Source organism: Salmo salar, chromosome 02, assembly GCF_965601325.2.
Source record: "Salmo salar chromosome 02, fSalSal1, whole genome shotgun sequence".
NCBI classification, from domain to species: domain Eukaryota; kingdom Metazoa; phylum Chordata; class Actinopteri; order Salmoniformes; family Salmonidae; genus Salmo; species Salmo salar.
Window position 1 is genome coordinate 22,266,792 of NC_138292.1, and position 15,370 is coordinate 22,282,161.

Genomic DNA, 15,370 nt, shown 5'->3' on the forward strand with positions numbered 1-15,370 from the left:
CTCTAGCTCTCTTTCTTTTTCTCTCTCTATCCATTCTGTTCTCTTCTGACTCAGCTGTTATGTAGGAAGCCATGTCCCTTTGAAGAGGGGAAGAATCTTTCATTACTCGACAGAAGAGAGAGAGAGAAGGAAGGAGGGAGATGATAGGGAGAGAATAACTGGTCCATTGTCTTCGCCCCCCTTCCCTTGCCCCCCTTCTCCCACCAATGATAATTGTCCTGAGCTAATTACAGAGAAACGCTCCAACAGGTGTGGAACTCTGCACCTGGGGACAGAGGTGTGTGTGTGTGTGTGTGTGTGTGTGTGTGTGTGTGTGTGTGTGTGTGTGTGTGTGTGAGAGAGAGAGTGAGAGAGAAAGAGTAAGAGAGAGAGAAAAGGAGAAAGAGAAGATAGTTCTCCCTGTATGTCTATTTACATCCATATGACAGAATGTATGCACATATCAATGCAGCTGAATGTGTAGCTACTGGTGTGATGTGTGTGTGTCGGTGTGCATATATGGATGTGTGAGTGTGTGTCACACACAGACTAATGACCAAACCTTAGACATGACACACATTCAAACTCAGACAGGGATCAGAGAGGTTAACTGTAGAGCATATAAACTGGACACAATATTACACAATCAGCACAGTGTGGTTACTCTCCCCTCCAGATCTATTTTCCATACATCTGGGTTAAATTACTGGAAAGTACAAATTTGCACACACAGACACACATTCTCACTCACTCTCACTCATACACCGCATTGAATTTCAAATGAGAGAGATTACAAAGTCACTTATTGATCAATTTAACCACAGGGGCCTCGTAGAGATGATTCACAATCTATAACTGACTCGAAGCAATAACATCGCATGCATGTTTTTTGATAACAGTCGAGTAAGACAGTGACAGGACCCCAGTTAGAATTGGAGACAGTGACGATGATGTAAGTCCTTTCTCTCACGGGACTGTTTTCGGGCTTTTTACCATAAAAGCGTTGAGCCAAAGTTGTTGACCGGAAGAAAGTAAGAGGTTTGGCTACCAGCCAAAGCATTATAGGAAAAATCACGCACAACTTCTTGAGATTTACGCTAAATACCACTTCATTAAGTCGTGGGAATTTGAGGATGCTCCAAAACTGAAGAAGAAAGATAAATTGACAGACTACTTTTTCCACTCTCACTAGGCTATTATGGGGAAGTAGGCTACTTTGTTTATTTAGAAATTCGGCATGAGTCTACCGAGTGACAACAAATAGTTAGGTTACTTACAGTAACATGGTTTATGAGACGCTCGCAGGCCGTCACACAAACAGATGTTACTCACACCACACGGTCTGACATCACTCGTCTGCTGCCCGTCCACGAAAACCGAGCACTAATTTCACTTAAACGAGCTACTGGCCATTTTATGAGACCAACTATCGGATATGGCGCATTAATGAAATAAAGGAACAAACTGATTAGACTGTTCAGCGTGTGTCATCACCGCACAGAAAGGAAATTAAAAATCTTACCCACTGCATTGGAGTCATTCTCTCTGACCCCTCAGACAGTTCACCTTGGCACAGCCAGGCATCATCGAGTGTGGTCGTCATCTGCTTCCTAAGCCATGGAAGCACCATCGTGCGTATGTTATGTCTATGTTGGAATAACCTATTAATCACACAGGAAATATGATATTTCGGAAATCGGATTGATTGACAGGGACCCCCGCTAATTCCCTAGTCTAGTAACTGTTGAGTCATCATTCTAGGGGTTGACTGAGTGCTGCGTCGCCATCTTGTGGTCCTTTCATTCTGGCACCCCGGCTACAAAATGAGTCGGGACATTCACCTTTCCAGACCCTGTCTGGCTGTTGAGTAGTTTGGTACAATCAAAGTAAAAAAAACAAACAAGGACAGAACAGCCATAACAAAGGAAACACTATGGACAGGTCATAGGGTACCAACATTTTATTTATAATATGAGGACAGTCAGTTAGAAAATAAAATACACATGGTAAAACAGTTTCCTTCATAGTGTTAGTGTTTACTTTGGTATACAATCTAATGTTCTGTGACAATACACATTTACTATATTCTTTATATGAGAATATATGTGAGCATCCATCCATCCAGTATAAAGCTGACCTACAGGGATATCTTTTACATAATAACATAGTCATACCATAATTTATGCATCATTTTGCAGGACTTTTCTTTTTCAGGCAACCACTGCATTCAGGCAATGAGTTACAAAATAAAGTGTTTAGAGAACAGTAAAATAACAGTTGTATTGTCTTACAGTTAGATAACTATTACATTGTGTTATGACTTTATTTTGACAGTTGCCATTCCTCACACCAGTTGCCATTCCTCACACCAGTTGCCATTCCTCACACCAGTTGCCATTCCTCACACCAGTTGCCATTCCTATCCATTGCATCTGCCTTACAACAGAGGGTTCAATATAGTGTTAATATCAAAGTTGCCCGAGATGGATGAGGCTGCCCCTAGATGCTGAACATGGATCAGTTTTGTGTCTTTCTCCCTTCATGGTTAAGGCGGATGGTGAACTGATCCTAGAACTGTGCCTAAGGGTAGCTTCTACCCAGAGATTAACTTTCCAGCACTCACAGCCTGGTCCTCTGATTGGCTGGCAGCTCATCCTGGTCGAGTCCCCACAGGAAGTTGCGCAGGCGTGTCACTTCCTTTTGTAGCTCGGGGCTGGGGATTGGCTGGGAGAGGTCCAGCTGAGGTGTCTCATTTGGCAGGATAAGAGGGGGGTGGTCCAGGAAACTTTCGAAGATGTCTTGGACAGAAAAGCATGAATAGATATTTAGTGGTCTGAGATTCTTAGGAAGAAATCATACCCCTTCTATACATGTGTACTTACAATGTTCGGAATGTCTAAGGGCTGAATCCTGACTTGAGATCACAAACATTTTGTAATTGACATAAATGCATAATTTACATGAACATTCTACTTATCGCAAGTTTGCAGTTGTATCTAATGTTGTGTTCATAACCAAGTTGGAAGTTGTGAAGTCGTAAATACCAGTTAGATGCATTCACATGCTTTAAACTCATTGAGAAACGCCGATTGGCTAATGGCCAACAAGCTTCATCAACCAAATCAAATCATATTTTAGTCACATGTGCCGAATACAACAGGTGTAGACCTTACAGTGAAATGCTTACTTACGAGCCCCTAACCAACAGTGCAGTTTCAAAAAATATGGATAAGAATAAGAGATAAAAGTAACAAGTAATTAAAGAGCAGCAGAATAAGTTTAACAATATATACAGGCGGTACAGAGTCAATGTGCGGGGGCACCGGTTAGTTGAGGTAGTATGTACATGTAGGTAGAGTTATTAAAGTGACTATGCATAGATGACAACAGAGTGGCAGTGGTGTGGAGAGGGGGGGGGGGCAATGCAAATAGTCTGGGTAGCCATTTGATTAGATGTTCAGGAGTCTTATGGCTTGAGGGTAGAAGCTGTTTAGAAGCGTCTTGGACCTAGACTTGGCGCTCCGGTACCGCTTGCTGTGTGGTAGCAGAGAGAACAGTCTATGACTATGGGGTGGCTGGAGTCTTTGACAATTTTTAGGGCCTTCCTCTGACACTGCCTGGTATAGAGGTCCTGGATGGCAGGAAGCTTGGCCCCATTGACGTACTGGGCCATTCACACTACCCTCTGTAGTGCCTTGCGGTTTGAGGCCGAGCAGTTGTCATATCAGGCAGTGATGCAACCAGTCAGGATGCTCTCGATGGTGCAGCTGTAGAACCTTTTGAGGATCCCATGCCAAATCTTTTCAGTCTCCTGAGGGGGAATAGGTTTTGTCGTGCCCTCTTCACAACTGTCTTGGTGTGCTTGGATCATGTTAGTTTGTTGGTGATGTGGACACCAAGGAACTTGAAGCTCTCAACCTGCTCCACTGCAGCACCGTCGATGAGAATGGGGGCGTGCTCGGTCCTCTTTTTCCTGTAGTCCACAATCATCTCATTTGTCTTGATCACATTGAGGGAGAGGTTGCTGTCCTGGCACCACACGGCCAGGTCTCTGACCTCCTCCCTATAGGCTGTCTCGTTGTTGTTGGTGATCAGGCCTACCACTGTTGTGTCATCAGCAAATTTAATGATGGTGTTGGAGGTGTGCCTGGCCGAGCAGTCATGAGTGAACAGGGAGTACAGGAGGGGGCTGAGCACGCACCCCTGAGGGGCCCCTGTGTTGAGGATCAGCGTGGCGGATGTGTTGTTACCTACCCTTACCACCTGGGGGCGGCCCGTCCGGAAGTCCAGGATCCAGTTGCAGAGGGAGGGGTTCAGTCCCAGGGTCGTTAGCTTGTTGATGAGCTTTGAGGGCACTATGGTGTTGAACGCTGAGCTGTAGTCAATGAATAGCATTCTCACATAGGTGTTCCTTTTGTCCAGGTGGGAAAGGGCAGTGTTGAGTGCAATAGAGACGGCATCATCTGTGGATCTGTTGGGGCGGTATGCAAATTGGAGTGGGTCTAGGGTCTAGCCAAGAGGCTTCTAACCATAATCTAAAAGTAGAGCTATCATGCTTGTAAACAAATTATAGTGTTCAAAAACCATATTAATAGATTGTTATTTATAATACATTTTTTGTTGTTACATTTAACTACCGAAAATGCTGTTATCAAAGTCTATTCCTTAGTAGGTGATGTCAGAGATCAGCATGTGGGAGAAGTCGGAGCTTAGGGATGATAGACGAGTTTCCCACTAGTAATTACTAGTTGGAGGAGTGTTCACATGGATTTTTTTCCCAGTCGTATATGGTAAATACAACCTTCCCACTTGGTTATGAATGCAGCATTAGCTCCTACATAATGACCCTCCAGGACTCCCAACCCCTCCCCTCTCGTGTCTCACCTCCACTGAGCTCCGTCCCAGGGGGAGGGGCCCAGGAGGCCGGTGGGGCTCTGGCCGGTCCCAGCTTGTAATGGGTCAGCAGATGGTGCAGCTGAGTGGGGCTTAGCAAGGCGTGGTCCTCCTGTAGGCTGGCCCAGGATGACTGGCGGGGGAGAGACAAGAGAACAACCAATGAGCAACAAAACAGAGAAGGAGGAAAAGTGGACAATATCAGCAATGTCTACAACTGAGATAGGATGCCAAATCTAAAATCTACCCCTAGCCCCTTGTCACCTCTAGATGACCCCTTATATCTGAAAATAACTAAATGGGTGTGAACAAATTAATGGAAAAACGTGTCTATCTGGCTTCCTAGAGCGGTTATCATACAGTTTATACCTATCTGATCCAATCAGCTTTAGGAGAAGGCATCAGGAAGTGTCTAGAGGTAGGGGCTAGGGGTGGATGTGTGATAAGTCAAATAGGTTTAGAGGAAGAACAACACAACAACAACGAGACCAAAACATGATTCTATATCCAGAATGTTTTGATTTGGGTCATTATCTTGCTAAATCGACTGATTGTTAACTGGCTAAACCAGCATTATTTTTACCTGGATGAGGCGGGTCTTAGGGACGCACAGGAAATTGACTGTGACGGACAGCTTCTTCAGGAACTCAGAGGCGATATCTCCAAGTCCTGCGCCCTGCAGCCAGTCCAGAACCAGGTCCAGGTTTGTACGGATCTGGACCGCTCTAGACCAGGAGAACAGACCATCTGAGAGAGGGAGGGAGAGAGGGTGGAGGGAGACAGAAAGAGAGAGAGAAGAGGAAGAAGAGGCAGAAAGAGAGGGTGTGTGTGTGTGTGTGTGTGTGTGGTGTGTGTGTGTGTGTGTGTGTGTGTGTGTGTGTGTGTGTGTGTGTGTGTGTGTGTTAGTGCACATCTGAACCAGGGTTGGAAAGTACAAGTTATTTCAGAGCCGCACCCAGATTCTCTGTCTCGCTGTGCTTGGTAGCGCGCATCCCCTTATGACCTCTACACTAAATGGTTCGTGCACAAACAATGGCTTGTGTAGCGTAAAGCAATTTCTGCATGTGTAATGTGGAACCCACTTAGCTCATGACTGCAGCTTCCTCAGACCAACCCCTGACCTTGGGCCCCAGTATGACCCCTGCCCTCTCACCTCTCTCCAGCAGTGTGTTGAGCAGGGAGGTGTTGGTGAAGAAGAAGAGGTAGCCGAAGGTTTGGGAGGTGAGTGGGGGGGAGAGGCAGGCCTCCCGGGACAGCATCAGGGAGCAGCGGTACACCTCCACCAGCCCAGCCACCGTAGGGGGGAGGGAGGACACGTCATCCCCCTCCCCCCCCCCCTCCACCACCCTCACCCCCCTCCATCTCCCTCGCCTCATCTCTCTCCTTCTCTTTCTCCAGGCTGGAGAAAGGGTTGTTGTCCAGGAGAGCTGGGAGGAGGGAGTACAGCGTCTGACAGAGAGAGCGACAGAGAGAGAGATTAATTAATGTATAGATCAGGATATAATTATGTACAGTAACTTGATTGTGTCTTGAGTGTGAGGTAACTCAACCTCCCTCACCTTTGTGAGGTGGTACACGCACTGCTGGAAGGTGTGCATTATCACGTCATCAAGCTGCGCCAGGGCCTCGGAGCAGGTGTCCAGGTCAGCTGACAACACCGGGTCACCAGGAGCTGAGGGTAAATATATATGCATTAACTTCTAACTACTTTCATATAACTACTGTTATTGCAGAACAATACAAAATATATTTCACTTCTCAATGATGAAACTAACTCTTGTTTTGACTACTGTGGGGCAAAATGATGATAGCAGGAATGTCACACAGGAAGAGGAAGACACAAAGATAAAACAGCCATGTGACGTCAAAAGGAGAGACAAGGTTAATATTACAAAATGCTTTTATTGTAGAAAGAAGCTTTTTTGGCAGATGATCGATGGTGATCTGCATTGACCAAGAGGAAACGGACACTTATGACACAGGTATCTCACCCTCAAACTCCCAGTCTCTCTCCATAGCCTCAACTTTGACCTGGAAGAAGTTGAGGAGCTCTGTGGCATTGGACATCCAGAACATCAGAGGTCGAAGGTCAGAGGACAGCTTCTGAGCACTGGGCGCACTCAGTTCAACCTCCTGCTCTGTGGAACTGGACAGAACAGAACAGAACAGAACAGAACACACACAGCGTTATAGAAGTTGTTGTCACTATCTATTCATCTATCTCAAGGAATTACAGCAAGTCCTTGATCTATTTTAATAAGCATGCTTTGACGGGGTTCAGTAACACTTTATTTGCATAGTCCATCTGCAGATGCTCTACAGACTATCAGTAACATTTCAACAAACTGTCTACTAACCCTAACCTAACCTAACCCTCAACTTAACCCTTATCCTAGCTCTTATTCTAAACTTAACCCTAACCGTAACCTTAGCATGCAGTTACTTATCAACAGATAGTTTGTTGATAACATGATCATATGTAGAGCATCTACAGATGGACAATCCAGACTATCCAAATAAAGTGGGACCCAGGGTCCCACTACATCTCATTACATCTGTTAACTGCTATTTGCTTGGGATAACATCTGCTAAATGAACATTAATATTAATAGATATTTGTGTACAGATTAGATTATCAGTATCATATACAGTTTATACTTTGTGTAAACGTCACATATTTTAATCATGAATCCTTGCATAATGCTAAATAGTATCTGCATGTTCATCACATTATTTAGACACACAAGTTGGACAATCACTGCTCTTGATTCCCCCTAATACAGCCCTAAGGGAAGTTCTAAACACAGGAAACAGCTGAAATATGACGTTGAGCAGAAATGATCTTACTTTTGCGTGGGATGCTTATCCCCAAATTCCTTAATGTTATCCTGTAAAAAGAGTTGGAGAGAGAAGAGAGGACATGAGAGGAGAGACACGTCTTGGCTTGGGGGGGGGGGGGGGGGGGGGGATTAAAAAGTCTGGACAGGCCACCAGGACAATTACAACACAGTTTCCAGAAGGAAGTGACATCAGCTCATCCCCTGTTCTGTTCATCTAAAGTGACAGGCATCTGTCTGTCTGATTGAATCCCTGTTCACAGTCTACAGGGTTTCAGAGAAAGACGTGTCAATCTGGGGCTGGCTTTATAGTCCTTTACAATCCTATTTTATCTGGTGTGTATCTTTCTCTGTCAGTCTTGACTGAGCTACGGCTAGTTAGCGTTATTACAACTGAGATGATCCTACACAGTCTTTCAAATGAACTCACCCAAACAATCCCTTTGATCTGATTGGCTGCTTTCAGCAGCAACTGAGGCGTGAGGGCGGGATCCAGGTGTTTGGAGGCGTGGTCAATTATGATTGACAGGAGAAAGGCTGGGGCTAAAGGCCCGCCCTCTGAGTCTGGAGAGGAGTTCTTAGAGATTATCTCCTGATGGAGAAAGAGTGAGAAACAGTGGCTTTAATTTATAGTCCTGTTTCAGCTCATATGTACCCGTTATCAACCAAGAAAGTAATATATGTGGTAACAATAGATACTTTAAGTTTCAGGTACCGCCCCCCCCCCACTTATATAACACAGTTCTCTACTCTAATCTGTAGCAGACAGGTAGCAGACACAGTGGTGTAACTAACAGACACAGGGGTCTTTCTTCTGTCACCTGTAGCAGAGCGTCAGTGTGGCGAGGCTGGAACCGCAGCAGAGCCTCAGTGGACCCCAGGTACTGCCTCAACGCTTCCTGTCTGTCCACCAATCCCGAGAGGCAGCAGGTGGAGGGAACGTCGGCTTGCCAAGGCAGCGCCAATGCCAGCGGAGGTGCCGGGGTCATGCGGGGGTCACGATACAGGAAGAGAAAATGACCTCCTATGCCAATCACGTCCCCAGGTTTAAGCACCGCCTCCCGGTAGAGAGCTTCTCCGTTGTGTGTGACAGCTCCTCCTCTGAAGGGACGCATCAGAGCTGGGGGGAGAGAGAAAATAGGTTGATTAACTAGTAACACTATAATTGAAGTTCTGCTCATAAACTGCTTATAAAAAGGTATGACAGTTTTCTAACCATATATAAGGGGGTATCAAGAAGTGTCTAGTGGTAGGATCTCTAGAGGTTGATTGTGGACAGGGAAATACTGTAAAATCAGGTGTCAACGTGTAGTAAGGAATTGTTACTTCTTTGGATAGATGTAAGCACATATGGAAAAGGCTCCCTATTTTGCAGGCACTTTTCTGTTTGTTCAGGTCTGCAAACATCACAGGGGTAGGGCCAGGATTTAGGACTAGGGTTGTTTGTGGACCAGACCTACCTTGCCCAGAGGGAGCGTCGGGTACGGCTGAATCTCTCCTGACCAACAGATGCCTGGCCAGCATGTCTGGAGCAGAGAGGAACGTTTCCACCTTCAGAGGCCTCTTCCCCTTCCTCTCCCTTTCTCTGTCCTTCTCTCTCTCCCTCATTGTTGGCTTCCGCCCAAAAACGTGTGTGTGCCCTGCCATGATGTACAAAACAAAGTCCTGTAGAAAACACAGAAAACACACACAGAGGAGAACGGAAGAAGAAAATAAGAAAGAAAGAGAGAAGGGAGTCTGTTATCATCCGAAGGCCATGGTTATGATAAGGGGACATCTTGGAGATCTTAAGTTGTGCGGAGGTCAGGAGATAAGGTATGAAGTGTGTCACAGTTTGCTACAATGAAGACCTGTGTGAGGTCATTGTGAGAGATGGAGTGATGTACACAGTGGGGTTTTGTGTGTCTCCAAAGGTATTGTGTTGCTGTGAGTCTGTTTTGTGCTCAGGGTTGAATGGGAGAGGCTGGGGAAGTTGAAAACAGTGATGGTATGTGGCGATTAGGGGAATGCAGGTATGATGTCATGTTCAGGGTGTGTGTGTGTGATCATCTGGGAGGCGCAGGTCTAACCTTGCTCTGGTCGTAGCCCTGCAGCAACAGGAAGTAGGGTCGGTCCATGGGCGGGAGGATCAGGCTCTGTGACATCACTTCCAGGTCGCAGGCTGAGTAGTCTTTCTCCTCCTCCACTGCTTTGTCTGCTTTGTTCCTCCGCTCCACCTCGTCTCTGACCTTTGACCTCATCATCTAAGACAGAGGGAGGAGTCTTTATGGTCAGACTGCTGCACTGCTGAGATTAGGTGGGGTTGACCTGTTGCTATCATGTTGCAATATGTGTTGAAACACATCCTCTCATCCTCACCTCTCCGTGCTCCAATGGAGCTATCATGCTCACAATGTTCTTCCTGTCCTGGAGTCCTGCACTGTTGTTAGGGTGGTTTCCGGAGCGACGGGGGTCATTGCCAACGTGGTTTCCTTGGCGACGCCTCAGGCTGAGGTTCATGTCGCTGATGCTCCTCCTGAGTTCCGAGTTCCGTCCTCGATGACCTCGCTCACCCTCCTCAGCCCCGCCCCCCGACTGTATGCGGCTCCTCCTCCAACGTACACCTGTTACCACGACAACCAGACATATCATTAAAAACAAAGAAACTACACTTTTCACTGGATGACTGTAGGAAATCCCAGATGCAAGAGCTGGTCATCAAGAGACACTATATTGTCCTTTTACCTGTGTGGTTCTCTCCTTCCCTCTCTCGCTCCTTCTCTTTCTCCTTCTCCTCTTTTTCGTAGTCATCCCGTCTCTGGATCTCAAAGCGGCGTTCAAACCCATCCTTGGGCCGCCACATGTCCACCAATAGCAGCGGGCATTCCCATTCAGCCACACCCCTACGACACTCTGTCTCCCATTGGACGGCTCCATCCGGTTGCTGGATGGGCTTTCCAATGACATCACACAACAGGAAGTCTTCCGGGCTGTGTTTCTGCAGGGCTAGGAGGAGGCAGGGCGACCAGGCTAATAATTTTTCCTATGAATATGACTTGCATAAAATGGACATTATTGCTCAATTGAAGTGTTCACAGCTGTGGTTTATTTACTGGAACAATTCTGGCTAGATGCCTGACTTCATGGTGCAATGAAATGTGTCAACAAGGAATATGAATACCAGTAAGCCACTGGCCCTTTCTCTGCAGTTACCGTCATTTTCTGTCCTTTTGCCATGACAGGCATAGGCTACATACTGAAAGTCCCAAAGCATTTGGCTATAATAGTTATTGTGTGGTAATCATACAATAATCTAATCCCATGTTTATCTGTACTTTCACCCCTCTCTTGCATGAATCCCTGTACTGTACTCGGTCTGTACTCTCTCTCTCTTTCTGCCTCTTACCTGCATTGTCCGTCTCCTCCCTCTCTCTCTCCGTATAGCGGGTGATGACCTGGGCGATGAGCTGTTTGGCAGTAGAGTGGGCGGTGGCCAGCAAGGAGCGGTAGTTAGCCCCACTAGACAGAGCATCCCCATAGATCTTGATGAGGCCTGGGGCTGTGGAGGAGGCAGGGGGCAGGTAGTGGTGGGAGGAAGGGGCAGCAGAGTGGGCCCACACCTCCCTCTCCTTCTCCCCTATGGCCTTGTCTCGGTCACTGTTGGAGCGCCCCCTCAGGAAGAGGTGGGAAAGACGCTTGGTGCGGGACTGGGGTCCGGCGGGACGGGGCCGGAGGAAGGCCGGAGAGGGAGAGGGGGATGGGGGAGCGAGGGAGGGGGTGGAGATGGAGAGGGAAGAGGAAGGGGCAGAGGGGGTCTCGTGGAGGGACGCTGCGTCAGAGCTGGTGGTGGACCTAGTGAGAGAGAAGGAGAGGAGGGGGAAGGAAAGAGAGAGAGGAGGAGTAGGGGATGTCAGCTGGGAGTTATGGCTGATAGAGCTGAACATAGACAATATTAACTGCTAGAAAATGGTCACAGGATTCAAGGAACACTGCATGACATGTGACACATGACCATACAATCAAATCAGTCCATAACGAGCTGTTGTCTTGGTTCATTTATTGTATGCAAAAACATGTCAGACATTTAACTTGACTGTGGCTGGAGATATAGTGAGGAGGACTGAAGGATAAACAAACTGAATACAGAACAAACTGAAAAAACAGCGAGTCAGCAGACCGAAAAGACCAACGGAGTTAAGAGACCTGGGATGATGTGTGATAAGTTGATTAGTTGAGTCAGATGTGTTAGGGCTGAACTAGAACAAAATCGTTGAGAATCAACATTGGACTAAGTGACATTGAGGTTCTGTACATACAGTTGAAGTCGGAAGATTACATACACTTAGGTTGGAGTCATTTAAACTCGTTCTTCAACCACTCCACAAATTTCTTGTTAACAAACTATAGTTTTGGCAAGTCGGTTAGGACATCTACTTTGTGCATGACACAAGTAATTTTTCCAACAATTGTTTACAGACAGATTATTTCACTTATAATTCACTGTATGGCAATTCCAGTGGGTCAGAAGTTGACTGTGCCTTTAAACAGCTTGGAAAATTCCAGAAAATGTCATCATGGCTTTAGAAGCTTCTGATAGGCTAATTGACATCATTTGAGTCAATTGGAGGTGTACCTGTGGATGTATTTCAAGGCCTACCTTCAAACTGAGTGCCTTTTTGCTTGACATCATGAGAAAATCAAAAGAAATCAGCCAAGCCCTCTGAAAAAACGTTGTAGACCTCCACAAGTCTGGTCATCCTTGGGAGCAATTTCCAAACGCCTGAAGGCACCACATTCATCTATACAAACAATAGTAAACAAGTATAAACACCATGGGACCACGCAGCCATCATACCACTCAGGAAGGTGACACGTCTCCTAGAGATGGACGTACTTTGGTGCAAAAAGGACCTTGTGAAGATGCTGGAGGAAACAGGTACAAAAGTATCTATATCCACAGTAAAATGAGTGCTATATAGACATAACCTGAAAGACCACTCAGCAAGGAAGAAGCCACTTCTCCAAAACCACCATAAAAAAGCCAGAATATGGTTTGGAACTGCACATGGGGACAAAGATCGTACTTTTTGGAGAAATGTCCTCTGGTCTGATGAAACAAAAATAGAACTGTTTGGCCATAATGACCATCGTTATGTTTGGAGGAAAAATGGGGAGGCTTGCAAGCCGAAGAACACCATCCCAACCGTGAAGCATGGGGGTGGCAGCATCATGTTGTGGGGGTGCTCTGCTGCAAGAGGGACTGTTGCACTTCACAAAATAGATGGCATCATGAGGGAGGTAAATTATGTGGATATATTGAAGCAACATCTCAAGACATCAGTCAGGAAGTTAAAGCTTGGTCGCAAATGGGTCTTCCAAATAGACAATGACCCCAAGCATACTTGCAAAATGGCTTAAGGACAACAAAGTCAAGGTATTGGAGTGGCCATCACAAAGCCCTGACCTCAATCTTGTCAAAAATTTGTGGGCAGAACTGAAAAAGCGTGTGCGAGCAAGGAGGCCTACAAACCTGACTCAGTTACACCAGCTCTGTCAGGAGGAATGGGCCAAAATGCACTCAACTTATTGTGTAAGCTTGTGGAAGGCTACCCGAAATGTTTGACCCAAGTTAAACAATTTAAAGGCAATGCTACCAAATACTAATTGAGTGTATGTAAACTTCTGACCCACTGGGAATGTGATGAAAGAAATACAAGCTGAAATAAATAATTCTCTCTACTATTATTCTGACATTTCACATTCTTAAAATAAAGTGGTGATCCTAACTGACCTAAGACAGGGAATTTTTACTAGGATTAAATGTCAGGAATTGTGAAAAACTGAGTTTAAATGTATTTGGCTAAGGAGTATGTAAACTTCCGACTTCAACTGTAGGTAGCAGAGAGACTGACTTGACAGAGGCAGCGCTGGGCCAGCGGCCCCCCAGCTTGGCAAAATGTTTCCTGGGAGAGTTGATCCACAGACCCACAGGGAAATGGAGCTTCCTGAAGCGAGGACTGTCAGTCCCCTCCATCTGATCCATCTGAGAACCAAAAGAGAGAGCGAGAGAGAAAGGTATTGTGTAATGTGAGAACTCAAAGAACATAGATCAAATGGTCATAATCTTTGAGTTAATTAATTAAGATGTGTGTGGACTATACTGCTTTACATTCTATTCATGTGGGCCTGAAACAGGCCCTTGATTTATTTGGACATAAATCAAAGGTTGAATTATCAGGGGGAGGAAGACTGACATTTTCCTCCAAACAACCCAACTGGGGGTATGTAATCCTAAACTTATCAAATAATGATATCATCATGAATAGTTTGAGATCCTCCGGATCCTTGTAGAATTGTTCATTGCTACACACCAAAGCAATTTGGCTGTGGAAGTGATTGTTTCCCCCCATTGTTAAAAAAATATATTAAAAAAATTAAATGGTAGATAGGTTACACTTGGCTCAAATCATCTCAAATTCTTACGTTACAGCACTGTAAATGACATCTTTGTCACAAAGGTACTCTAAATTGAATGTGTGTCATTCCTCCTTATCCAAACAGAAAGTGTGTTGTACAGGCCTCAGATCCAGCTGTCATGTTGAAAGGGAAATCCCCACTCTTAAGGTCACTACATGTCTGTACCTCAGCCTAAGGTCAGTCTGAAGTTTTCACTCGTAACGGTGGAATGTAGAGTTTGGGGAGGGAAAACTGATACTAGATCTGTGCTTAGGGGCAGCTTCTATCCTTCTAAAATGATATGTGTCAAACTGAAAAATGAAAGTAGAGCGGTTCAAATTTGAACCCAACTAATCTATTTTCATTTTTTATTCTACTTTTTATAATGCAATGTGGCAAAAGAAACAGCAAGAACATATCAGCAACATTTTACGCTGGAAAAGGATCAATATTGTGACCTCTAGCTTATCATGGATGACAGCTCAAATGTTAAAAAATCTAATGGAAAAGTAACGAACCAATGCAACACAATATGCCCTCTACAATAAAAGCGAATTTGAAAGTACTTACCGAGAACGACTGCAGTTCCCTCTTCGTATAAGTGTTTTATTAGTCCTTCTCAACAGAAAAAAACGAAATGGTTAAAAACAACTCAGTATTTTCCTTTTTCCCCAAGACAAAAACTCCATTTTCGAAACGTCTATCTGCGCCACAGGTATCTCTCTTTCTCTTGAACACGTTCTCTTCATCAATATAGTCTCTCTCTTTAAAATCAGAACATATTTTTCTCCACTTTCTCTCTTTTTCTTTGTGTTTTCTGTCTGTCTTCTAGGTAATGGTGGTAACGGCTCCTTCTCTCTCTTTCTCTGCCTCTGTGGGTCTATAGATAGAGAAACAGGCCCATTGTTCTAAGTGACAGAATTTCCTTCCTTCAAGCTGGACAACACCTATATCCTGAGAGAGAGAGAGAGAGAGAGAGGAGAGAGAGAGAGAGAGAGAGAGAGAGAGAGAGAGAGAGAGAGAGAGAGAGAGAGAGAGAGAGAGGAAATTGGGAGATTATTTTGTGATGCACACACTTGCTGGCCCCTCGTACCCTCCCTGGACATACTGTATATACTGTACATACACACTATAAAGAGATAAGACTAGGAATAGAGGAGGGGTTAATCCAGCATTCCCCTGTCTCCCCCAAGCACACATGCACACTTGTGGACACCGGTCGGATT

General features: G+C 45.4%; 1 protein-coding gene across 1 annotated transcript; it reads right to left on the minus strand.

The window, feature by feature from the left end:
- Positions 1-1,924: 1,924 nt before the first annotated feature.
- Positions 1,925-15,072, minus strand: LOC106576857 (ras-interacting protein 1). The gene is given in 17 exon segments (XM_014154341.3): positions 1,925-2,777; positions 4,864-5,005; positions 5,456-5,619; positions 6,026-6,209; positions 6,211-6,321; positions 6,432-6,544; positions 6,864-7,018; positions 7,720-7,760; positions 8,140-8,301; positions 8,531-8,829; positions 9,170-9,374; positions 9,779-9,952; positions 10,068-10,312; positions 10,434-10,694; positions 11,095-11,540; positions 13,601-13,731; positions 14,715-15,072. Coding segments are annotated over 16 exon segments (3,012 nt in total). The 5' UTR covers positions 14,715-15,072; the 3' UTR covers positions 1,925-2,598.
- Between the last annotated feature and the right edge of the window lie 298 nt (positions 15,073-15,370).